The sequence below is a fragment of the Marmota monax genome, unplaced genomic scaffold, assembly GCF_021218885.2.
Source record: "Marmota monax isolate L192 unplaced genomic scaffold, Marmota_monax_Labrador192_F-V1.1 WCK01_AAM20220418_F8-fsc00025, whole genome shotgun sequence".
NCBI classification, from domain to species: domain Eukaryota; kingdom Metazoa; phylum Chordata; class Mammalia; order Rodentia; family Sciuridae; genus Marmota; species Marmota monax.
This window is the reverse complement of record NW_026691950.1, coordinates 7778215-7803692: the sequence shown is the minus strand read 5'-3', so window position 1 is coordinate 7803692 and position 25478 is coordinate 7778215. Positions and strand designations below refer to the sequence as shown.

The 25478-nt window shown below is 34.4% G+C and overlaps 1 protein-coding gene across 1 annotated transcript in view; it reads left to right on the top strand.

Moving 5' to 3' along the window:
- Positions 1–25478, top strand: part of Gabra4 (gamma-aminobutyric acid type A receptor subunit alpha4) — a 70639-nt gene that overhangs the window by 20492 nt on the left and 24669 nt on the right. Inside the window, exons 7-8 of the mRNA XM_046442752.2 lie at positions 1517–1669; positions 7779–8038. Coding sequence (XP_046298708.1) covers positions 1517–1669; positions 7779–8038 — 413 coding nt within the window. The remainder of the gene's footprint in view (positions 1–1516; positions 1670–7778; positions 8039–25478) is intronic.

The following is a 25478-nucleotide window of genomic DNA, read 5'->3' as shown; positions in this document are numbered from 1 at the left end:
GTTAGATCTGGGACAAAATTGTGAAATTATAATGTATGTTTTGTTTTAAGAAAAAAAGATAATAAATCAGTCATGTGAAGGCATGATGACTCTAGAATAGTTAAAAATCATACAGGCAGGGAATGTAATGGTGGTTGCCAGGGCTTAGAGGGGAAAGACTTTATCTTCCCAACCCTTGTCATGACTATCATTTCAGGGGATACCCTCTTCACATCAATTATGAAACTATACTGTAGCCTTCTATCATGGCACTTTGCCCCTTGTCTGTCCAGGAGAAAAACTCTTTTGAAAGATATTCATGTTCTAATCTGAATGTCAAAGGGGCAAACTTTCAATTGTACAAGATAATAAATCCTAGAGATTGCCTGTACAGCATAGTACCTATGATCAATAATACTGTAGTGAATGCTTAAGAATTTGCAAAGAGAATAGATAAAAGAGTTATTTTCACACACACACACACACACACAAAATATTGAATGAGATGATGGGAAGAAACTTTTGGAGATAGTGGATAGCTTTATGAAAGATTGTGGTGATGGTTTTATGAATCTATACTTATCTCCAAACTAATCAATCACATACATTAAATATATAGAGAGTTTTGCATGCCAATCATACCTCAATAAGGTGGTTTAAAAACTATGCAGTCAGGGCACTTTCCACTTATCCTTATAGGAAACAATTTTTTTTTGAAAGATCTTCATGTTCTAATCTGCAAGGGGGGGTGTTTAAAACACATCTGGAGATGTGAGATTTCTGAAACTTGGGCTTCACAGTCTGTGAATAAGGCTACTGATTCCTAAATAACTTTCTTAATATGTCCTTTCAGGCATGATGGTAAAAATATTCCTCAACAGCTACCAGAAATGTTAGGGTATGTTTCACTTACTAGTTTTTTAGGTTATGCCTCTATGCTATACATGTCTGTTTACATTTTTGTTTATATTTATAACATTTAGATATACAGGTCTTTCCTAAAATTAAGGCAGCCTTTCCCTTAGCTTGTATCTGTATATGTGTACTATACATATAAATGGAATACGTATATATATTTATATATTTTATATATGAATGAAATCTATATATTTCATTTCTGTCCAAAATTAAACTGTATATTTTCGTGTGTGTATGTGTGTTTCCATTTTGTCCCTAGTGATTTTTGTAAAAGTTAGTTCTAAATTCTGCTCTCAAAAAATAGTGAAAATGAAAGCTAATTGCTTTAGCAGTAATAGGTCTTCAAAATAGAAAGCATTGCAAAAACTTTTAAAAATTATATCCCAATTTAGTAAATTACTTAGTCGCTACACAAAATAAAGTATTTTTCTGAATAATGGTCTTCTATATCATCCACCCTCCTGCCATGAGGAAACTTTGTATTTCTTGTTTGTATTATGCACAAAAGATAATTTCTTTGCTCAGAGTACTGTGTGTTAGTCTGAAATACAATCATGAAGACATTCAATAATTAACTGCAGAACCAATAATGAATTTTTTTTATATATTTTCTTGGCAGGTGAATACATTGTCATGACAGTTTATTTCCACCTAAGACGGAAGATGGGATATTTTATGATTCAGACTTACATTCCATGCATTATGACAGTGATTCTTTCTCAAGTTTCTTTCTGGATAAATAAGGAATCAGTTCCAGCGAGGACTGTATTTGGTAAGTGCAATTCATTTCTTGGATGTTTTTGTCCACATTACATAATGATCACGATTCATAAGAAATATGAATAATATCTAAGAAAATGATAAACACAAATATATCAAACTTTACTGAATACAGAATCACATAAGCTTTTATTTTTATCTAGCCAATACAAAATAATAATGCTTGAGGAGATATGAGTAGTCTCTCACTTCCTCTGGGGCCACAATGGATTCCCCTTGTTGAGAATCAGTCAAATGAAGACCAACTGTGCACTGCATATAATTTCACTTTTGGTGATATTCTTGGGCTCCTAGCATAATGCTGTGTAATTGAATTAAAATTATATCTAGGTGTTAAAATGAAATGCACTAAGAGCTTAAAATAAAACAAATAAAAGTCATGGCTGAATGAATATGAAAGCCTTAGAATAACTTGTCTTTTAATGAAGAAGAACAAAATGCAATTGGTTTACACTCATTGAATTGGAAGGTATTATGTGCTTAGTTTATGAACTCATTATTATACTCTATCTACATAACATTTTTTTCTGAACCAACATTTTTTTCTTTTTCTTTTAATTGTGGTTTCCTACATATATTGTTCTTAACAATATGAAGTCCAGACCATGTGAGCTTAAACGATTTTGTACTTGTTAATACATCTTTTACAGATCAGTCATGCTTTTACATCATAAAATGATTTATAATTATATCTGTTTAATTTATATCTTTGTGTATTCTTTCTGTATTTATTGCGAGTAGCAAAAGCATTCAGTGATGAGATAAGAAGGAAAACGATCAGAATGTCTCTGGAGTGAATATAGTCCTCACAAGAGATGAAGGTTTCCCTTTGCTTTTCTGTTTAGAAGCATCAAAGCCATGTGCAATATTCCTTCGCATCCAATAGCTGAAGAGATGTTGATAAGAGAGAACTGGAGGAAAGAATTGGAGCCTTTTGTCCTACCTCTGCTGATAATGGTGTTTTAATGTCCTCAATGGACCTGAAATACTCCAACAGAGGTGTTTCCTCCATAGACAACCTCCTTCCTTTAATCTTAGGCTCACCTAAGAGGGTATTTGAGAAACTCAAACTAATGTGGAAGCAGGGTGTGATCTCAGCAATACAGTGAGCAGGTATAATGGCACTATCTACTTCATAGAGTTATGGGTGTTCAATTAACAAATAATTGCACATTCTAAGTGTGAAATAAATTTTAGCTACTAAATATAGGTATGAAAATGAAAGAGATAAAACAACATATCTAATCATTGAATGCTAAGAGGTCAGGGTTTAAAGCATGAATCTGCCACTTACTTTTTCCATCCAGAAAATTGTGTTAATACATCTCTCCCTCATAGACTAGAAGGAATTTAAAGAGTTATGAATAGTACTCAGTGCAGGACACGTGGAACACTTGCTGTATGTTACTTACTCTTTCCTATACCTCTCTTGCATTGGGGAGATTAAATTTTTTTCCAGAATTGGTTGTACTGGTGTTTTAAAGAAAAAATTTATATTTCTAGTGTGTACTACCAGGCATCCTGAAATTCTTGGGTCTTCATACAGTATGTTCAGAGGCAACCTGACTGTGCAGGAACTGTCTACAAAGGCTGAGCATGAGATCCAAGTCCCTTAACTAATCCTACTACAAAAAAATTAATAACTCAGGAGCTATAGTTATTAAAAAAATTTTTTAAATTTGTTTCTATTAGGCTTTACAAATAAGGAAAGCAGTTGTATGCATATTATCATACTATTTTCTGTGGCCTTAAAGAACTAGAAAGAACTAGAGCAAAAATTACCATTTATGATGAAGAGGTAATAGTGTCACAAGTGTAGACTTTGGTTCTACCCACAGGGTCTACTACTTACCAGCTATGAACTTTCGGTGAGCTACTTTTATATAACTCATGTTTCCTCATATGTTAAAAATGGACAAATGGCTGTACTTATCTCATAAGGATGCTGTGAGGATTAAATGAGTAAGTTTGAATAAGGCAGTTGAAATAATACCTCTCACACAATTTATACAGTTTTAGTTGTTTATTAGAGTGACATTCTACATTGCACCTCTGTCTTATGCAAGAATCACTGTTTGATTGGTTGATAAACTTTGCTTTATTTATTGACTATAAACTGGCAGCTATTTTTCTGTCTCCATTGTCCCCAAATATTAGAAATCCGCAGTGATGGAGGGAGGAATAGCATTGTTTACAGTAATACTCACTCAATGCTTTCTATTTGAATACAATATTGCAAGGAAATGATGTATTATGTTATGAAGGGATTAATATTACTACTATCAGTAGGAAAGGACTTGCCATATACTGTCGGGATCATCTATTTTAACCTTCACAATAATTCTGCAAGATGGGCACTACTAATTTTTATAAATAAGGAAAATATCTGTAACATATTAGGAAGCTTATATCAAGTTTCATAATTGTACATGGTGGACACAAGACATTATCTAACTTTAAGAACTCAGACACTCTCTATTCACAGTGATTAGGGCTTTTCTTTTGAAATTTGTCCCTGTGTCCTGTGCCAAGATACTGCTTTTGACTGATCAAGAAAATTATGCCAATAATTACATCTTCAAAGACCTAAGATGCATTCGGATGGTAATTATTAGACTATTCAATGAGGATTTAGAATGGTATTTTCTTAGGGAAGTAAAGCTGTAAGTATTTGGGGGTATTACCAATCTATTTCATATGAGATTTAGGTGAACATTCATTCTGGGCTAGTTTTTTGTTTGTTTGTTTGTTTTCTAAGTCTCATTTCCCTCTTCACTCATAAGGAGAGAATTTGCTGAGTCAGAGTCAGCATTTGAGACCATGCAAAACCAAATCTCAGAAGATCAGCATAATTCTGAGAAGCAGAACATGCTAAATTCTTCACAAAGGACTTCTATCTCCAAACTTGTATGACTCTTAAGTTTTCTAATTATTCCAGTATAGTAAAACATTAAACACAAGTAAATGCCAGCTGGCATAGCTAAGTTATTGCTATTTCATTTTCTAGGAATGGCCAGCCAAAATTTCACTCTAGTGTACAGTCTTAGTCTCCTCTTACATATCCTTTCCCAGCTCCTGGGCCAGCCAATATGGTGCATATTCAGCATTCTAAATGCAAGGACTGGCATCGGTACTTGAATGTGTCAAAAAAAGTTATGGCTTTGAAAAGTCAGGACGGCATTTACGACAAATTCTTGTACTTCTTTCTAGATGGAGAGGAATGGTGAATTTTTAACTGAAGGGCTGGTTTCTGTTTGCTGTTCTATTGGTGTCTAGTCAGTCAAATGCTGTATCTAAAGCCAGGGATAATAAATCATGCAAGTGCTTTCTTTAAATTTGAACACCTGGTAGAAAGAACTTTTTAATGCCTAAAGTGGTGGAAACTTTTGAACATTTAGCCTGCTTTTTATGCCAGCTAATTTCATAATTTTGCCAACAGTCATAAAATAGGAACCATAATATCTGGAGGGCCATTGCATAAACTTGAAAATCAAGCTGATACAAAACACTGAAAGAGAAAAGAAAAGCAGCATCATATATATACAGCTTTTTTTAATTTTAATTTTTATTTTTTGGTATTGGTATCCACAGCATCATTTATGTCATGAACCTGGTGATCTGTCTACTTCTAAAGAACTGGAATGAAATTTTTGGATTCTCACTTCAATAATTGCTTTAGTAACCTACTTATGAGACATTCAGAAGGGATTTTTTTTCACATGTCAGTAGGAGAACCTGAGGACCACCACTTCTGAGCCTCAGGAGAAATTTTTCTATGTTAAAAAAAAGTTTAAGTAGCATAAGAATTCTTAAGTTCTTTTTATTTGAATTTGAGTTTCTTTCTGGTTATCGTATTAGAGTCTCTGTGGAATTTTCTGAGTAGTGAGTAGTATTCTTGTTTAGATTCCACTCTTCATATTTTATTTGCAAGTGCTTTCATCATCATTTCTGTCACAATAGAAGAAACATACTACTCACATATCTCAAAAAGTTGGAAAACATTTTTGAATTCCTAATAGTCCATTACATTTAAATCATATGGATAAAAAGAAACATTTTTGATTTATCTTAAATTTTGAGGCTAAAAGTTTTTCAAGGTTGTTTTAGGATTTAGCTCACAGCCAGCAGCATTACAATGGTGCCATTTTTCTGAGTCTGAGAATGGGGATCTAACTGTTTGAAACTCTCTTTCAGAAACAAAGCCCAATAAATTCACAGTATTTTATTTTCGGATATATGTAGATATATCTGACTGGGTAAACATTTGAACATTTATTTTAGGCTGATGAAATGCTAAAAAAAACACAAAAAATTCCAGATAAGGAACACTATCAAAATCTCAAATTTCTTTCTCTGTATAGTTTATAAGAATGTTTTTGAAAGTCTATAGCTCATGTGCTGCACAGTTGCTCCAATTTTTCATGTCCTAAGTATTGAAGATTCAGAAGGAGACTGAAATTCAAAGAAAACGGATTGGTGAGGAATTGGAAAAAATGAGTGTTTTATTTACTGTGCATTTAATCTGTGCCTGGCACGAGGTGGAATATTATGTTAATCCTTAAAGCTATATTCAACATGTCTGCTGTCAACAAGAGCAATCAAGTAGGAAATAAGGTTTACATATGTGGAACAGTAAGGGAAATAGCACAAGACAGGGAATAATTAAGTGCTTAATTGAGGAGCCAGTATTGTCCACTCTCAATCAAAACATGGGTATTCCTTTATTGTCACATTGGTTCACTGTGTCTTCATTTGAACATGCATTATTTGCCTTTCAGCTGGGGTCTGCCATGGATTGGAATATACAGTTTAGATGCCTTCATCACTGTCGTCATCACTGCCATCACCACCACCACCATCATCATCCCCAGACACCTGGGTGTGTCAACTTTAGTACCTATCTTAGGCATTGTATAGAATGAATTCAAATGGATGTAGTAAATCTTCACAGGAATTTCTAGGCTGAACTGGAAATATGGATTAGATAGACATAGTTGGAAAAGGGGACAGCTATGGAAATATTAGTATCCTCAAATAATGCATTGCTCTATAGTATTAGTATAAGTGGAGTTTTTCTACTGAGAATGGTGACTGACTTGTCTCTAGGCTGAAGAGGATGTTTTCCTGGAAGTGGTATTTCAGAAGTCTTCTTGAGGGAAGAGAAATACCTCTGTTCTTGTTGCAGATATTTTCCTGACAGCTATAACAGAGGAATGATGAGCATCCATGTTTTAGAGGTCAAATTGCTCTAGAAACCTATTTGTCTAGGAATATACTTTTATAGTTTTAGTAAATTAGGTTCCTGAACAACTGGTAAATTTATTATTTTAATTTCATAGATAATATTCAGTTGAAAATAAAGACATATATCATTTGTGCTTTTTCTTGCAGTAATTCCCAATAGCAGTGGATCATTCTTACCTAGGAAATTCTGATGCTCCCATTTAGGAGTTTAGTGTTCTCAACGTGTCATGCCTGGTTGAGAGTCACTGCTTTAATAAATCACTCTTTTTGTAAGGTGTGTTTAGTGATTCCTTAGGTATATTGTCTCAAATTCCAGTAGCAACTCACTAAGTGCAATGACCTTTACATACTTACAAATTTTATATCAAATTCAGTAGGTATCAATGAACTCATTTTGTCCCAGTGTCTTAGATATCATATTTGCCCAATGTCCTGTGTATAGGATGGCTTTTGTATGTAAAAGATGTAACATCACCACAATGTCCTATTAATAGGAAAATCTATTTTCATTCTTAGTAAGAATAAAGAATGTGTAAGCTTCATATTATAATTTCCATCCAATTTTAATGCACTTTTGTCAATTTTATTGAAATATTTGCAGAATTGAAAACTTGGAACATAATGGGTTCCAAGACACATAGAGCAAATGATTAGAAGGGCCAGAAATTGAACCATATTTGTCTCTCACTTCAAACCTGTGCTAATTTCATTTGAACCAGTAGAACTCACAATCTCCATCCGTGATGATATTGTATGAGATGTTGTTAACCTTGTTCCTCTAATCCTTAGAGTTTATTTTTTGTTTTGTATTGAAATAACAGCAGTTTGCTTTATCTCTTTGCTTTTTTGCTTTAAAGGAATAACCACAGTCCTCACTATGACCACACTAAGCATCAGTGCAAGGCATTCTTTGCCCAAAGTGTCCTACGCTACTGCCATGGATTGGTTCATAGCTGTCTGCTTTGCTTTTGTATTTTCGGCCCTTATTGAGTTTGCTGCTGTCAATTATTTCACCAATATTCAAATGCAGAAAGCCAAAAAGAAGACATCCAAACCTCTTGCAGAAATTCCACCTGCTCCAGTACCGAAAGAAAAGCATCCTGAAGTACCTCTGCAGGTATTTGGTTTAATCTCCTTTAGCCTAAGTTTTTAGCTTTTTTGATCAAATATGTGTCAGAACTTGAAATTTGAGTGACAATTTGTAAGTAACTTAAAAGTCCAGGAAAATATAAGAAAGTTGTTTATGAATTCAAAGTTTAAAACAGATTAATAGCTTAAAAATTAAACAGCTCTGAATGAGGCAGATATAATCAAAACTACTTTTTGTTTGAAAGTTCCTTTCAGAATGAAAGTTTCTCACAGAAAGAGGCAAAAGGTCATATGTACTGTCGTGAGTAACTTGTGGACATTGTTGATTGGTTTGCAAAGGCATTTTAGTAGACCTCATTGCACAAAGTAAAGCAATGGCTCATAATGTGACCCCAAATGAGGACTATCTCCTGGGACTGGGAAGAACCTGTTCACTGCTATTTAATAAGAAAACAAAGTCAACAAACAAGATACATAATTGTGGTTGATGTACATCCATAATTGAGAATTTTTAGCTCTAATGGGATATATTTAATAGAATGTAGAAAGCCTAATAAGAATTACTATAATTTACATTTGACTAATCAGGATTCTGATTTAAGAAAAAATGATCATGGTTTTTTCCCACATGGTCTCTAACTGTATAAAACAACAAGCTCTTCATAAAAACAGGAAATATAATGGGCATTCTCTTTCTCTCTCTTTTTCCTTCTGTTTCTCACCTTCCTGCTCCACTACTCTGCTTTCTCTCTTCTTCTTTGTCTCCATTTACTTTTCTTGCATAAGCAGAAAAATGTCTGTAGTCACCCATGCGCAGCCTAATGTAGTTGCCACTAATGATCGTCTAAAAATCCTTTGATCTATATATACCCAAATCAAAGTGTGCAGAAATAATCAACTTTATTCTCTTCAAATGACAGCTCAGTCCTTTCTTCCTTCATTCACTTACCCACTCATTTGACAAATATATATTTAACACCAGCTGCCAATCAGACTCTGTTTGAAGGTCTAAGAATCATTAATGTATCAAAATATCCCAACATATATCCTACAGAATGGAGTTTATGTTCATTTGTGTGAGGTGAGGGAGGGGAGGCAATTACAAAAAAAAAAAAAAGTAAAACAGGTAGTGATTTAGGTGTAGGTAGTGCTATGATAGATAGCATCACAGTACTACAGAGGCCAGGAAGTAAGGGTACAGAGTGAGAGGCCTGGGATTTGACTTTCAGAGAGGAGAGGACAGTAGAACAAGTGAGGTTAGGTGCCCTCTGTGGCAGGGATTAACTGGTCAGAGTCCTGAAGTTCATGGCTATGCTGGGTCTCTAAGAATGGCATATAAGCAGGTAGAAAATTGAATGCTTTTCTACCAAGTTTACACAGCTTATCTTTTCTTCTAAGTGACTCTGTATCATCAAGATTTTCAAAATTATCAGAATGCATTTTGTATACTGTTTTCAGTTTTAAAATACTGTTTTTCAGTTTTATTTTCTTTGGTGGTTTTATTTTCTTTCCTATTCACCATGGGAAACTTATTGCCTCTCTGCCTTTTATTGATATTTCATTTGTTTTGTTGTGTTGAAGCCCTGGCCAAAGAATCCTATTTACAGCTTCTTTAAAAGCATCATGCCTTTGATTTATTCATTTTATTGTTTCTGTTTACTTATTATTGATTCAAGATTTTATTTTAATTCCATTTTTCTTTGGGTTAATTATGCATTTTTAGCTTCTTGAGTTTGCTTCTTGATAATTTATTTTCACTGTTTCTCATGTAATAATAAATTTACTGCAGTGAGATTTCTTTGTCTACATCTCTGGAAATAATCAATAATTTTGATTATATAATATATTTGTTAACTATTCTATAATTATGTTGTTGCTTTACTTTTTGAGCAACAGATTATTTGGAGATAACATTTAAATTTCTAAGTGAGTTTTTCTCATTTATTTAATTTTGTGTCATAGTGCATATATGATTAGAAATATTGCATATGAAGATTTAAATGTTAAAATATTTTCATTGTGCCCTGAATCATGCTAAAAATTTATAATGCTTACATTTAAAGGAGTTAATTTTTAGTTGTCAAGTCAGTTTTACTTAAAGCACTATTTTTTACTGTGTGTGTATGTGTGTGTGTGTGTGTGTTGGTGAAGGGCATAAAGTCATAACATTTATGAATTGGGAAGGACTTTAAAACTAGTCAGAATCCTAATCACATGCTTCATGTCCTCTACATTGTGTGACTGTGTATGTGTTAGGGCAATTTACTTGATGAATATCTGTGTCCTAATAACAGTGATTAATGGGTTGCCCCTTCCCCAACTTCCTGAATCCAGCTCCCTTACAGAGAACAGCTGGCTTTAGAGTGTCAGTTGCCATTGAATGGCTTTAGTATCAAGTTCAAATTTGAAGGTTGAGAACACATTAAACATCAGGGGGAGACTATGGGAGAAATAGATAAATAGAGAAAAAGAAATCAAAAAGGGGAATTTAATAAGAGCAAAATTTACAACATATTACAGAAAGGAAATATTCTAAGAATCTGCCAAGGTTGAAGTTTCAATAGAGACTAATCAGACTGTTAAAATTTGCTTATTCAAATATGTGTTCCAATGTGTACTACTGTTTACTTATTTGAATGATACTGACTTTGTTTAAAATGTGTTTGAGCCCCTCATTTGGAATTGACTTCAGAGTTTAATGATATTTAGTAATTCAATAGTCCTTTGGGAAGCTCAGTAGTGGTTTGATTCATTGTCACCATATGTGACCTATGGACTGTTAATGACCTAGCAGAGGCTTATGGTGACCATTTCTATTCTCTGGGAATTGGAAGCTTATGGTTTATGGAATATTCATGAAATAGGAGAAAAGGCCAATTGGCAGGATGAAAGAGAAGCTATCAGTAGTTTGAGTATGTTCTTGGATATCTCAGGAAGCGGAGCAGATGTTTTGTTTCTGCTCATTATTATCTTAGTTCTGCCTTTGAATATATCTCTAATACTTGAGTTAAACTCCATTCTTGTGGCTTTTTTTTTTAACTTTTAAAAAGGGTTTTATTGCACTATTATTTACATAGCACAAAATTCAATATATACAGTTCAATGATTTTTTTTTAATTTTTTATTGTTGGCTGTTCAAAACATTACATAGTTCTTGATATATCATATTTCACAATTTGATTCAAGTGGGTTATGAGCTCCCATTTTTACCCCATATACAGATTGCAGAATCACATCAGTTACACATCCATTGAAAGTACATACAAGAGGAAGTGAGGGGAAGGGGAAAAATAATATAAGGGGGACAAACGAATGTCAGTAGAGGGAGCAGAGAGAGAAGAGGGGAGGGGAGGGGAGGGGAGGGGGGATAGTAGAGGATAGGAAAGGCAGCAGAATACAACAGACACTTGTGGCTTTATTCTTCCAAACCCTTACTACTTCTTAAAATACCTTCTCTTCCACTGATGGAGATGATTTGGATGAACAGAATGGTTTGAAAAATAAGTAACTGTAGAGCTGTAAAAGGAAGCTGTCTTAATTAAATAACATTTTAAAAAATAACTTGAAAATATATTCTTTATCCCTTTTTGGCCACAAAGTATGCAAAAAATCCAGTGATAACATTAATTGAACTCTTGTTTTGTGTTAGGTACTATGTGGTATACTTACCCTGTGTTATTTAATTGCTAGCTCACAATGTCCTTTACAGATGAAGAAACTGAGGTCTGTAGTTTTAAATATACTCATGATAAAACAGCTAGAAAATGATAAACCTAATATTACAATTAATTCAGCTTTGTCTGATTGCAGAGCTTGTTTTTCCAAACTCTATAGCATTTAATTTATGATCTCTCTATAAAGAATAGATATAAGAATGCAGGTGTGTATATATATAGATCTATATGTGTACATATGGTACATATATGTATAGATATAGATAGATAATGATCAGCCCAATACCGGGTCTTTTGTTCATATTCCTATGAATAATGAATAATAATAATTTTTTAATGTTTTTATCAGACAGTATTAGGAACTTTCCCAGGCATTTTATCTATAATTTAATTCTAATAACATATATAATATGTCCTATTTTCATTCATGTTTTACCAGTGTGGAAATTATTAATTAGGAATTAAGTAATTTGCCTAAGGTCTTCTGTCTGGTAAGTGAACCCAATACTTTTAAGTCTCAGTCCTTAATGACTGATTAGACCTGTTGAATGAGAGATATGGAGGATGGGATAGAGGATGGTGGTGTCATTAACTAGGTTCAACTTTAGAAAAGGAAGATTTCTAAAGCAAGACATTTTTCTCTTTTACTACAGAAGTGATAACTTTCCTTTTTCTAATTACATGTACATATTTCTCTACTGCCTATATATCATTTTCCATCTACTTAAATTCTTTTTTCTCTTTATTTTTATTTCATTGTAGATATTATGCATGAACTTTTCCATTTCAAACTGTACATATATTCTTACAAGCTATTTGCAAAATTAAAGAGCTATTTCCTCTGCTTATAGTCTTTAAGGAAAAGATGATACAAAAAAGAGAATATAAATAATTCAAGGTATACCTTAGAGTTAGTAATTCAAGGGCCCTCTTAAGAATCTCCTTTTTTACTATCCACTTTCCAAAGTCAAACACTAGTTTTGTTTCCCATATGGTGTTCTTTCTGAGTCAGCTCTGGAATCTCCAGGACATGGTCTCAAAGTTCCACACCTATAATGTAGGGACAATCGTAGAAACTTCTAGAAAGACTTGTAGTAAGGATTGCATTACATCATGCATGTAAAATATACATACAGCACTTAAGTGCCCAAAATAAATGTACTCATGATTATTACTGTCCTTAATTTCATTAAACATTTTTAACATTTAAAGTATTCATGACCTAATTTGTCACTTTATAATATTCTGTCATATTTCCCTCAAATTATTTCATATGTGATTCCTGTATTTGCCTAGCTAGACCTTAAGCTCATCAGTAAAGTGATTATGATTTCATTTCATTTTCCCATGCAGCACATACTATAGTATTTCACAGTAATAGTTGTCTGTTGATTGATTAGGGATCAACTATAGGAATTGGACAATAGGAAATATGATACCTCTGAAAACGAACATATTTATCTCCAATTTTCCAAAACATGCCTTTTATGTAAAATTCATAAGGCAGATGTTAAGTAGTGAGTTATAGCTCAATCACTGTGAGCTTTTAGGACAGCAGATACTCATTTTAGCATTCTTTTTTTGTCGTTACTATTTTTATTTTTATTGTTACATAATTCTGTGGTGCAATATGATGTTTCATTTCACATATACATTGTATATTGATCAGGTGTGAGGCACACCTTGTCAGCAGTTGGAGTTAGCTAGTGGGCAGCAACAGAAAACTAAGAACACTGAAAATAAAGCAAAATGAATAACCTTGACAAATCTACACGTGTAGCTTGTGCATTATAAGAAAAGATCATTTTATTGTCTTTTTATCATCTTAGTCATACCACTTTCACAGATATGAAATATTAAATACAATGATTTCCCTGCATGCTTCACTCCATTGCTAAAGGGTGTACAAACTAGGTCAGTTTCAGATTTTTACTTCAATCATTCTCAAAACTGCTCTTAGAAATGCTAGTATTTAAATAGATTAAGCTTACATGCAAAACAAAACAACAACTTACTTTTCCATGGGTTCTTATTTCTTTCATTTCTTAACTTACTTTATAGTCTCTTTCCATGGCAGTTTGAAAAAGGACATGAAGCGGTACTGTCAGTTCATTTGACATTTAGGTGTGCTGTGACAGAAGTTTAATGACATTCTTTAAATCTTATATAAATAAGTACCTCCCCAAACTCATACCATTTTAAGTACAGAATGTTCTGTAGTTAGTAATGCTCTTTAGGCAATGAGTGATTGTTTAATTGCACAATTATTAAACTGTATGATTTAAGTGTCACGAATACCAATTATGTTTCATCTTCAATCATTTTTATGTTAGTTTGGTTATTTTTTGAAGGTGCATAGATATGATATGCTAATGCATGACAGCAAATCTCAGCTAGACAGTATACAAGCATCTACCAGGCAGCTATTGTGCACCAGTCACTAAGCAAGGCACTGAAGATTCGAAGAAGACAAAATGTATGAATTTAGTCTAGTGACAGAGACAGGCTATTATTTTGTGAATGACTATATTTAGTATCGAAATGTACAGTCCAAGTGTCATTTTTAGAATAATTTTAATATCCTTATACTAGTGTGAACTCACCTTAAATTTTACTGCTACCTTAGATCTGTTAACACTGATGTCTATATTCAGTTACATCCTGGAATCTATTGAAATTATAGGGTATTTATGGAATACCTATAATCATTAGTTTGGAAATATTGTTCTTGTGTTCACTACTATGAAGGTAGTGGGGAAGATAGACATTGAATAATTAATTTAAAAAATAATGACAAATAAGCTAATATTGTGCTGAAGAGATAAAGGTGGTAATGATGAATTAGAATTAAGCTGAGACATCAAATTAGTCTTTGAAATGCAAAAAGTGACAAGTGATGGGATATCATTCAAAATAACAAGAGGAAGAAGCAGTCAATTTTAGTAGCTTATTGAAACTTTATTATGCATATTTTGGTAATTATTGGTAATAATGTCCCATGGAAAGAAAAATAACAAGATTAGCATCATAATTGAAGATAGCCTATTTCCTTTTTTAGAGGGCACAATGCCATAAATTTAATGCTGCCTTAGTAAGACTGGTTATATTAGCTAGGGTTTAAGGAAGAAGTAAGACAACTTTTCAATCAAGAATAATGAGTGTGAGCATTTGTGGTATAGATACAGATATAGATGACATAGATTAATAAAAAATTTGTTCATGTATTTTCATGTACTCTATTTATAAATATTATGGCAATGAAGAGGGCTGTGAAGCATATTTAATATAAAATTTGAGAAGGTCCATGTCACCATGATCACCATCATATGAGAATGCCCATTTATTGCATAAGTACTATATGGTATGTATTGTGCTAGTTTTTGCTTCACATGTGTTGTCTCTAACCTTGACAACAAATCTTATGATGAGTTGTGTATTGTTATGCACATAATTTAATGGCTGAGAAAACTGAGCCTCAGTGAAGCATTTTGGTAAGTTGCCTAGATCATATGTGTAGTAAATGGTAGAGTTGGATTTGAGCCCTCTCCGTTTGGCATCAGAAAGCTGGATGCTTTTAGATGCATGGTGCTGCCTCTCACCTAGAAATAACTGCAGGCAGACATTAAGGGATTTTTGTCTCTTTTCTCATTTCTCCAGTGCAGCTTTGATCTCACAACCCAATACTTTCTTTTCCATTTCTCCATCTATTAAAGGAGGAAGTTAAGCAAGACAATAGATTCCCTTCTAATTTAAACAATCAGTGTCACTACTAACTCATCCACTCTGTAAATTAATGCAGATTTACTCTTTAACATGTATATAGTTTAGTATACTTATTATATCAAGAGCTGATTAGAAGGAAGGTAGTTCTTTCTGGAGTCATTAAATCAGATACCATTAAATATTCAGGTTATTTTATGCTCTTCTATACAGCAAAATTCCATACTGCTCCAACAGCAGCAAATCCATCAACTGATGCACTAACCACATGTCATAAAGTATTTTAAGCATTTTATATATATTAACTCATAATCTTCACAGCAATCCTTTTTATAGATGAGGAAATTGAAGCCCCAAAAGGTCTAAGTGATTTGCCCAAAGTCACACAGCTGCTAAGTGACAGAGCCAAGATTTAAATTCAGATAGTCTGCATCCAAATGTATGTTCAAAAACCAGTACAAACTCCTGCCTCTCATCACTGCTGACCTCTTCCCAACCTCCTGGTGCATACACTTCCAAACCCATCCCCAATTTTTCAAAAGGTTGTCATAATGTTCACATGTTGAAATTAAAAGCTGTACTTGGAAATTCTATCCCATTTATAAGCAAGTCACATCCTTTAGCCAGTAGTTTAGCAAAGTCACAGGAAATTAATATACTCTAAATCTCCAGCTTAGCATAAAATATATGTGGATTTTGTTGAGGCTAAAAACTATAAATTTAATACAGTCATGTAACAAACTGTAGATTAACCAATCCATTTTTTCCATATTTTTTTGACATTTTAATTAAAACCTTGAAAAAGTATTACTCTTAATTTTGATTTAGAATAACCAACTTTAGCTGGGCACAGTGGCACATGCCTATAATCCCAGCAGTTCGGGAGGCTGAGAAAGGAGGATCATAAATTCAAAGCCAGCCTCAGCAACCACAAGGCACTAAGCACCTCAGTGAGACCCTGTCTCTAAATAAAATACAAAATAAGTCTGGGGATGTGGCTCAGTGGTTAAGTATTCCTGAGTTCAATCCCTGGTACCAAAAAAGAAAAAAAAAAAACCAATAACCTACTTTACATGCATTAATATATCACTTAAGCTTTTGTTTTATAACAAACATTCAAAAGAATCATTTTAAATGTTGCAAGAAACATTTTAAAGAAGTTAAAGAGGCAATTTTTGCCCTAATGGAATTTATACTATAAAGGTGACAGAATATAGTGAGTAATTAAGAGGAACAAATGTCCTATGAGGACCAAGGGACATTGTAAAGAAATGTACTGACCTTTATGGTGTGGGGGCTGGTGGAAAAACTCAGAGTTGTATGAGGTGTTTTATTGATAATCAGCACATGAAGAAAGTCAAATAAGTCAGCTACTCACTGTAAATATCATTAGTTGACTTATGATATTATGGACTAGCTTATGGATTATTTTAGAATTACGATATAATTTATAAACTACTAGCATATTATTGGAATTTTTATTTTTCCATTTACTTTATTACTTCCCCAGCATACCCGGCACAAATTTCTTAAGAATGTAGCAGATGATAAAGAAATACCTACTTCTTGATTTCAGTCTTCATGTAGCTGAAATATTGATTGTTTTGTCAGAGATAGCAATTGTGAATGAACCATACCTTTCCATTGGTAAAGTTTTATTATTAAATGTTTTTAAAAGGTCTTTCAAAATTTTTATTTATTTGATCTTTTTCCATCTATGTCAACAATGTGAGTGAGCCAGTGCTTCTTTTTGGAATGGAAAAAAATCAACTTCAAAAATATACAACTCCTTTAAACATCTTCCCTCAACATTTAGTTATATTTTCCAGCAAGTTCTAGTCCCTAAGCTACCGAGTAAAATTATTCATTCCTTCTGGTTTATTTGACTAAGCTGCCAATTTTCCCTTTGCTATTTTGAGGAGCTAATTTTCCCACAACATAATATACATCGCTAAATTTCCAGCTTTTTGCTCAGCCTCAGATGATTTAGCAGTTTCAAGAAACATCAGTTTGGGTTTGACTTATTTCATTTCACTTAAATGAATTAGAGGACATTATGTAAGAAAAAAAAATGTCTTTGGTAAAAGAAAATTATTATGTATTTTTGTCAATTTCCCCACAATTTTAAGAAGAGATCACTTTCCATTTAGATTGTAAGGTATAAAATGCATTCCTTAATATTATCTGGTATTTCTAATTCCACAAGATATTTATCCTGCCTAGATCCTTTTCTTGAATAATATACCATATGCTTTTCCAAACTGTCTTTTGCTGCCCTCTTTAGTGCTCCTGAATTTTCACCTTCTTCTTACTTATTCTATAACATTCTTTTCTCTTTCAATTTATAACACTTAAGCTTTGATTTTAAGTTTTATAAATTTGCTACTATCATATAGATGGTTTGTATGGGGATTTCTATATCCATTCTAGTTTCAATGTTCTCAAACAATATAGTCCAGTGAATTTTTCTTCTCAGTCTAACTTCTCTTTTTCCCTTTCTGTTTCTTTTGGGAGTGGGTTAGCTAAAATAAACCTCAGATTCAAAGAGGAGAAAGTCAACTCTTCATAAACAAAATGGATATATTATTGTTTCTAGTTTACAAACCATGAGTATATATATATGAACAATTGGGGTGAGTCTATTGGGCAGATTTAAAAAGGAAGCATTTTGAAAATATGAGCTTTAAGACCAGAGTTTAGTGCAGACCCTGATACCCAATATTCATTGACTATGTCAGTGAGTGAAAGAGAAAAGTAATGCCATGTGGTTTCTGAAAAAATATTAATTATAACTGAAAAGTCCTAAATAACAACAATATCATAGGAAACTCCCACATATCCATTCCTGTACTGTTAATTTTGCTTTCTGAGACCCACTCAGGACTTGGGGAAACTGAAGAAAGCATGCATATCTCTTCTGTTAATCCCAATCCCCTTGATTTCTTTGGAACCCTATGGAGCAAGTACTATTCCTGTCTATCATTGCTGTGCCGGTGACCCTTAGTTTTATTGTGTGGATTACCTCCATTTCCCTGTACAGTTGGGTCCTTGATGGAAGGTGACAGTAGTGCTCACCTCTGGTGGTCAGGTTCTACCTGGAACGCTAGTACATATTCCATGGTTCTGTTTGAAGGCAGAGTCTAGAAGATTCTTCTGAGAGCTGGGTGTTTGGAGGAGCTCTAATAAGGGCATACTACTTAGAAGGTGGGAAAGGGAGTTCCTGTGTGGAGCTTAAAGGGTGCTTCTCCAGGGAGTAAGCAAGAACTGGGCAATCATTTATTAACTTTATTGTTATTTTCTTAGAGCAGCCTTAACTTTAAAAATTGGGGAGAGGGGGCTGTTCTGTGGCTCAGCGGTAGCACACTTGCCTGGCATGTGTGAGGCACTGGGTTGGATTCTCAGCACCACATATAAATAAAGATCTATCAACAATTTAAAAAAGGGGGGGACAGTTGCAAGTAGACAGCATGGATTGGACACTTGACCTTCATTTCTTAAAGAAATGAGCCTATGGTTTGTTTTGAGATAAACCTTTTTTTTTTTTTTTTTTTTTTAGGTTGAACTATGTGAAAAAGCCATTAGTGCTGGTAAAAATGGCTAAAAAAGAATAGGTGGAATATGATCTTTAGAAATAAAGATGAGACCTCATTTTGATTTTTATCAGGTGTTTTATTTTTGATAGTAAAATAATTTTAAAAAAGAAATTGTCCCACTGATGATAATGACTGAGGTTTTTAAACTAGTTTATTTATTTCTAAGGCAAGGTTGTTGGTTTGAACTGAGAATACGAAAACTGTGGAGCTCCATTCCTCAGCTTGGAGCTGCCAGAGCAAATCCTTGCCTGGGTGTCTGAATGTTCTCTGTAGGAATGTTTTGTTTATGTTTCTTTGTTGCATGTATTTTATTTTATTTTGATTTGAAGCAGTAGAGGTTTGTATAGATTCTGAGCTTCAACAGCCACTCTCCCTTGTGCTTAGCTTAGTATTGCTATATCTGCAAGCAAGAAACCCACTTTGCTAAAGCCTTAGCTGATCCTGGAAAATATTAACATGCTGTCTGTCTAATGTTTGCCAATGGGCTGATCTAAAAATGGCACCAAGGAGGTTACCTATTATCCATAGAACATTTGGGGACTTAAATAGATTATGGTCAATGGGGACATGATCTGCTGACAGAAAGTTATTTTAGTATCCCATAGCAATTTATAAGAATAGAATGAGATTTTTATATAATGAACCATGTTTGTTTTCTGTTAATTAAAAAGTAAACCCCCTCCTTGAGTAGCTTTCAGTATTTATTTTTCTTTTAACTTATTTTCCCCACAGTGTTTATTTATGAATTACATTTGTCTTTCAAAATGAAATAAATTATTTATTTTTGTACCTTTGCAATGCATAATAGTAAGGTTGTATAATGTTAACATTGTATAATGTTAGCATTGTATAATATTAGCTTTGTAACATAGTCAAATTTACTTTATCAGAGTCATTACTGCAAATGTTTGTAAACCAGTGTATCAGTGTATCATCGAGATCAAATATGGCAAGACTTAAAAATCACCATTTCTTAATGGAAAATACATTTTTTATATGATCTTCAGATTTCTAAATAATTGAAAAAAAAATTGTTAACTAACATACAATGAATAGGTTGATTTTTTTCATTGTTTGCCTGTGATTGCCCAAGTTTGTGACCACTGTCCTTGTGGCCTACCCAGTTCAGCATTTGTTGTGGACAGAAGTACCCTGGCTTGAACGGTGGATTAGATAGTCACTCTCTCAGGGGAAAATTTAAAAGCCTCTATTTTTCTAGAGTTGAAAATTTGCTAAAGCATTTAACCCCAAATAGTAATCTAGGCATATATAATTGTAATTTAGGCATGCTTTCATGGGGTTAATGGTTAAAATGACAATTAATAGAGGATTTCAGAATCTCATGAGACAATTTTAGATAATTATTGTCTACAACTAACTTCCTGATTGCGGTCCAATCATTTTGTAGCCATTAAGCTTGACTAGATACTCACAGTTCCAGAAATCAAGCATTATGAAGTTTTCCAGTTCCAAAACATGCACATGAAAATGAAGAGAGAGAGAGGGGGGGTAGGGAGGGAGGAGAGGGGGAAGAGAGAGAGAGAAATGAGAAGGATTTCAGATCTTTATTGTGCTGCAATAGTTGTGCAAGGCACAGGCCAACTGTTTTGTAATGTAACATAAATAAGTGCTGTTGCTTTATTCTCAGGGACTTTTTTATGATTTTTTTTTTAGTTGTTGGTAGACCTTTATTTTTATTTATTTATGTGTGTTGCTGAGGATTGAACCCAGTGCCTCACACATGCCAGGCAAGTGCGCTACCACTGAGCCACAACCCCGGCCCCTCTCAGGGACTTTTTGTTAAACTGTATTCCTCATTTTGGAAAAAAAGAAAAAAGTGGAGGGAGGGGAGAGGAAGAAGTAAGTAAAATTTGCAGTGGAAACAAGTAGAGTGATTTCATAAATACAAAAGTGAGAAGAGAAATCTTGAATAACATGTCCTTTCTTCTACCTGCTGGAATCTGCCTTATACATCATCTAAGCCCTTCCATTTAGGTCTATTCCATAAATCAGCAATGGAATATATCCTAAAGTGAAATCATAATTGTTGGCCTGAAGGAGAATATCTGCTGGACTTACATTAGGAGGAGAGCAATACGAAGCCCAGTGTTACATTCCGGAGAGAGCACTGTTGCTTGGATTGTGGTGCTCTGCTTGATAGGCCTGATTTAGCACTGTGTAGAGCAGCCTAATTCATTATAGAGCTGTTCATCTCAGAAATTGCTACATGAAATAAAACATTATATATGCTTATTTCAGGCCAATCTACCAGCACAGTACAGTGAGCACAATCATACTCTGAGCTATGCAAATATTGAGATGCAGTTTTTTGCTTTTCTTTTACTAGCTCACCCTAATGTTCTTCCCTAGTTTGAATGTTCTCTACAATCGGATTATTGTGTTTACTCCCCTGTGTTCTTTCTTCATGTCATTAATATCCTATTTTCTGGCCGATGGTCTCTTTACTTGGGATAATAGTTTGATAGATTTTCGAAGCATAAGCAAATGTGGTTGTTTTAATGGTTAAAGTACAGATTGGATGTTCAATTGAGATCTTCTGGCTGTTTCAGTTCAGCTGACAGAGTTCATGGTGGAGGCCTCTTTATGTTCATTATTAGAACAATTTTTAAAAATGCAGAAAAGCTAGAAACATTATTCACATGTCTCTTGATATATTGACCATAGGTGATAGAGTGAGATGACAAGAATACAGCTCCAAGTGGGCTCTGTGAAATGACCCCTTCTAATTGCCACTTGCTTGGTGCTATTTCCAGTATGCAGCAGTGTATTCCAACTGACAGCCCCAGCATGAACCACAAGTCATGTGAGTGAAGGTGTCTTCATGGTGACCCCAGTGTCAGCATCTCTGACTGAAACCACACTAGACATCCTGAGTGAGAACTCTCTAGCTGAGTCCAGTCAACTGCTGAACCCATGAAAGATGATATTCAAATGATTGTAGTTGTGCCCACTGTTTGGAGATTATTTGGTTTGTAGCTCTAGATAACTGAGACACACCTGTTTTTAAGTCAGACATTCATTCAAATACTGACTCCGCCTCTTGCTAATGGGTTGATATCATCAAGAGTCTTAAAACTTCCCAATTCTCTTTGTTCATCTTGCAGAAGTTTAATCTGAAACACTGCAGGTGTTCAGTAAATATGAGTTTCCCTCCTTTCCTCCTTTTCTTCCTGCTTTCCTTCCATTCTTCTTTCCCTCCTTTGCCTCCTTCTTCCCTTCCTTCCCATTTAAATTCAACTGAGTGCAGCTGCTTTTGTGGTAGGCCATTTCAAACTGGAATATGTTAGTGCCAGGTGTGGGTTTAATTGGACCTTTACTTAGAACACAAGCAGACAGAATTCAGGATGCATTTTTTTTTTCAGTGAAAACTGCTGAATCACTGGTTCTAAAATCGGCATAAAATATGCTCAGACCTTCCACAGACAGTGTGTGATGTGATCAAGTGCTTTGGGCAAATGGGGTAAACAAAATTTTTAAAAAGGAATGTTTCCATCAGTTCATGGTGAACATTATCTGAATTCAGTTCGGGCGAAATAAATATCTTAAAAAGCTAGATAAAGGAAATGAAGGCATGAGCAACATGTTATTTGTAGGAATGACATACATTATCTCCTTGGCAACTGCAGGGTGGCATGCAATTTGGCAATCTATGTTGTGTCATCTTGGATGCCTGGAAGTCACTGTTTCCTACGGAAACAAAGGAAAGAACAACATGAGAAAAAGAGTTCTGATTTTAGTGTTCTAGAAAAGTATTTTAAAACCAAGGGACCAGCAGGCTTCCACAGTACAACTCGAATGCCAAATGGCATTATATGTTTATTTATTAATTGCACATTCTTTAGAATATGGATTCAATTCAAAAAAAAATTTGGCTCTGCTGAGTTTTTTATTTATTCTTTGTGATAAAATGACGATTTTAGACATTTTGTGAAACTTTCAGTGCTCTCGAAAAACTCAGGGTCTCATACTCAGGCTTATACATTTTCATTTATCCATTCAATCAACAAATATTTGTTGAGTGCCTAATTTGTGCCAGGCACTGAGGCTGTAGAAACCCTTTACCTTACCTGTGTCTTAAACTCATTCTGTCATATCCATGGAATACTGTGGCTTTTCTTTATTAGGAGTAAATCAATAATTTAGCAAGCATTCACATAGCCCTAGTTCAGAGACCCTATTATACTGAGAGCTAAGAGTTAGCAAAAATAAACTGTAAGACTAAACAATACTTGATGAGGGCGTTGCAAGACCATTCTCATAATGCCTTTTCTTTGGTCAGTGATTTTTGAGACCTTTCATAGTTGTGGTCCTCTTGTTTTCATCAACAGCCTCCAAATGAATAGCTCCAAAGTATTTATCATGGTGACTCACATTCAATATAATTTCATTTGGTAGGTCATTTGACTGAAGTTGAATGTCTTAAATGAAGGAAATGCAGTTTGCCATGTAGCTGAAAAGTCTCCACTTCGATGAGATTCAAAGAAGTGTCTGCATTACAGAATGCTGTAAAGGCCTCTTAAAGGGTTGCTGGGGGACTGCTTGATCACTGTAGGAGGAGGATATGGCTGGTTACAAGAGATGGAAGCATCATGTCAGAGTTGTACCAGAATCATCAGTGGGCTACTGGGATTTTTTTTTTCCCCCAGAATAGTGCTGGAGATAAGGATTTGAGGTTTACTGTGGAACAGACACTTGGGTTCAGTCATTAGCTCTTCCCAAGGATGGTGTTGCCTCCCACTGATCCACTTAGCATTTCCAAAGCATTGCTTTTTACTGTTTATTTTTTTCATCCACTTCTAACCTCATCATAGTAGAAAATGAGGCATTTATTCACACATTTCTGGGGTCTCTTAAGAAATGACTTTGAGGTTGACTGCTAATGTCCACCAGACTCTAATGAAATTGTGAAGGCTGACTTTCTGAACAGTGCTTTCAGGTGTTCTTCTAGCTCAGAAGAGTAGAAGTCATATGCCTGATTTTATAATTTTAGTGTTAAAATTAACAACCAGATTTCACTTCCTGAAATTTTCTCCCATAGGGGCTTATTTTACTATGTCCTCTCTAAGAGCAGTATTTCAGCTTAGAATTTTCTTGGATTTGTGGAGATATTCATGGAAGATTTAAATAGCATTGCAGCTGTACAGAAAAGCTGTTCTAGTGTGTGCTTTGAAAATCAGCTTTTCAATAAACGATAGCTTTAGAACTATGATTGAGAGGGGAAAAAAAATCAGTCTTGTTAAACAAGCTATTGCAGCCACTGGCTACATGTTCCAAGCAGTTTGAAGAAGAGACTCATTCTCATCATTTGCTCTTGGAGAGGCAGGTTGGTGCTTGTGGGTCTTGTACCTTTCCTGAGTGGCACCAAAGGGCAAGGGGAATGTGGAGGTTTATCCAGAAGGGACCCTCTAATGCTCAGTTGCAATACTTATCAACAGGCAGATGTATGACACAGGAGAGGAAAAGCATTTCATTCCAGTTATCAGTTAAAATTCCAGGATTGACTCATTAAACAGTCCATTAACTAGTGTAGTGGCCTAGGAAGTATAATCTGGATAGAATAAATGACTGTCATCTGGTTTTCAAGTGGATTTAAATGTGCTGCTTTTGGCTATATTGCTTTGCCAACTACATATCTCCTGAGACACATTGTGTGAAACTCATTTTTGCTGTTTTGAGTGTACAAGAGGGGATGATTTTGTTGTTGATTTATTTTAGTACAGTTTACTCATAATCTATTTATTATTTCTTCATTTGACTTATTTTTATTGAATGTTTCCTAGTGTTTGGTACTGTGCTAGTTGATGAGGAAAGGAAACAATAAGGCACCACATAGCCCTAAAGAAACTCGCTGTTGGGGAGGGTGCTGACACAGCATGCTAAGTGCCAGGATACAGAAAACATTAGGATGCTGTGTGATGATATCAGAGTCCTGATTGCAGTGTCTATGAAGGTGGTGGAGTGTCAGGTTAAATTTCTCAGAGGAAGAAGTGTTTAGATTCTATCTTAGAAGATATAAAAGGAAGGCAAAGAAGATGGTGGTAAACAGAGAGTAAGAAGAGAAATGTGCTGAGACCCAGAGGCAAGGGAATATGGCTCACACTGGTAGAATTTAACCAAGACATCCTGGTTAGAATCCAGATGTTTTCATTTGGGTTGCCCCCAAAGCTGACTCTGTTGCAAGTATTTTTCTGGCAAACAATTTGTTTTTGAGGTGATCCCAAGAAGTAATATGGAACAAGTGAGAGAAGGGAATAAAGGTGATCCAGTATCACTAATGTGCAGTTTTATCATTGTGTCCTCATTTTACTAGAAACTCCAGCATATGAGGAATGAGCCTCAAAATTGACCATTAGGTGGCAAAAAGTTGGGGTACTAGCTTACCAGCTCTTGTCTCCCACTGATTAATTTCACTTGGGCATAATTTTTTATTAAAATCTAATAAATTTAAGGTGTACAGTGT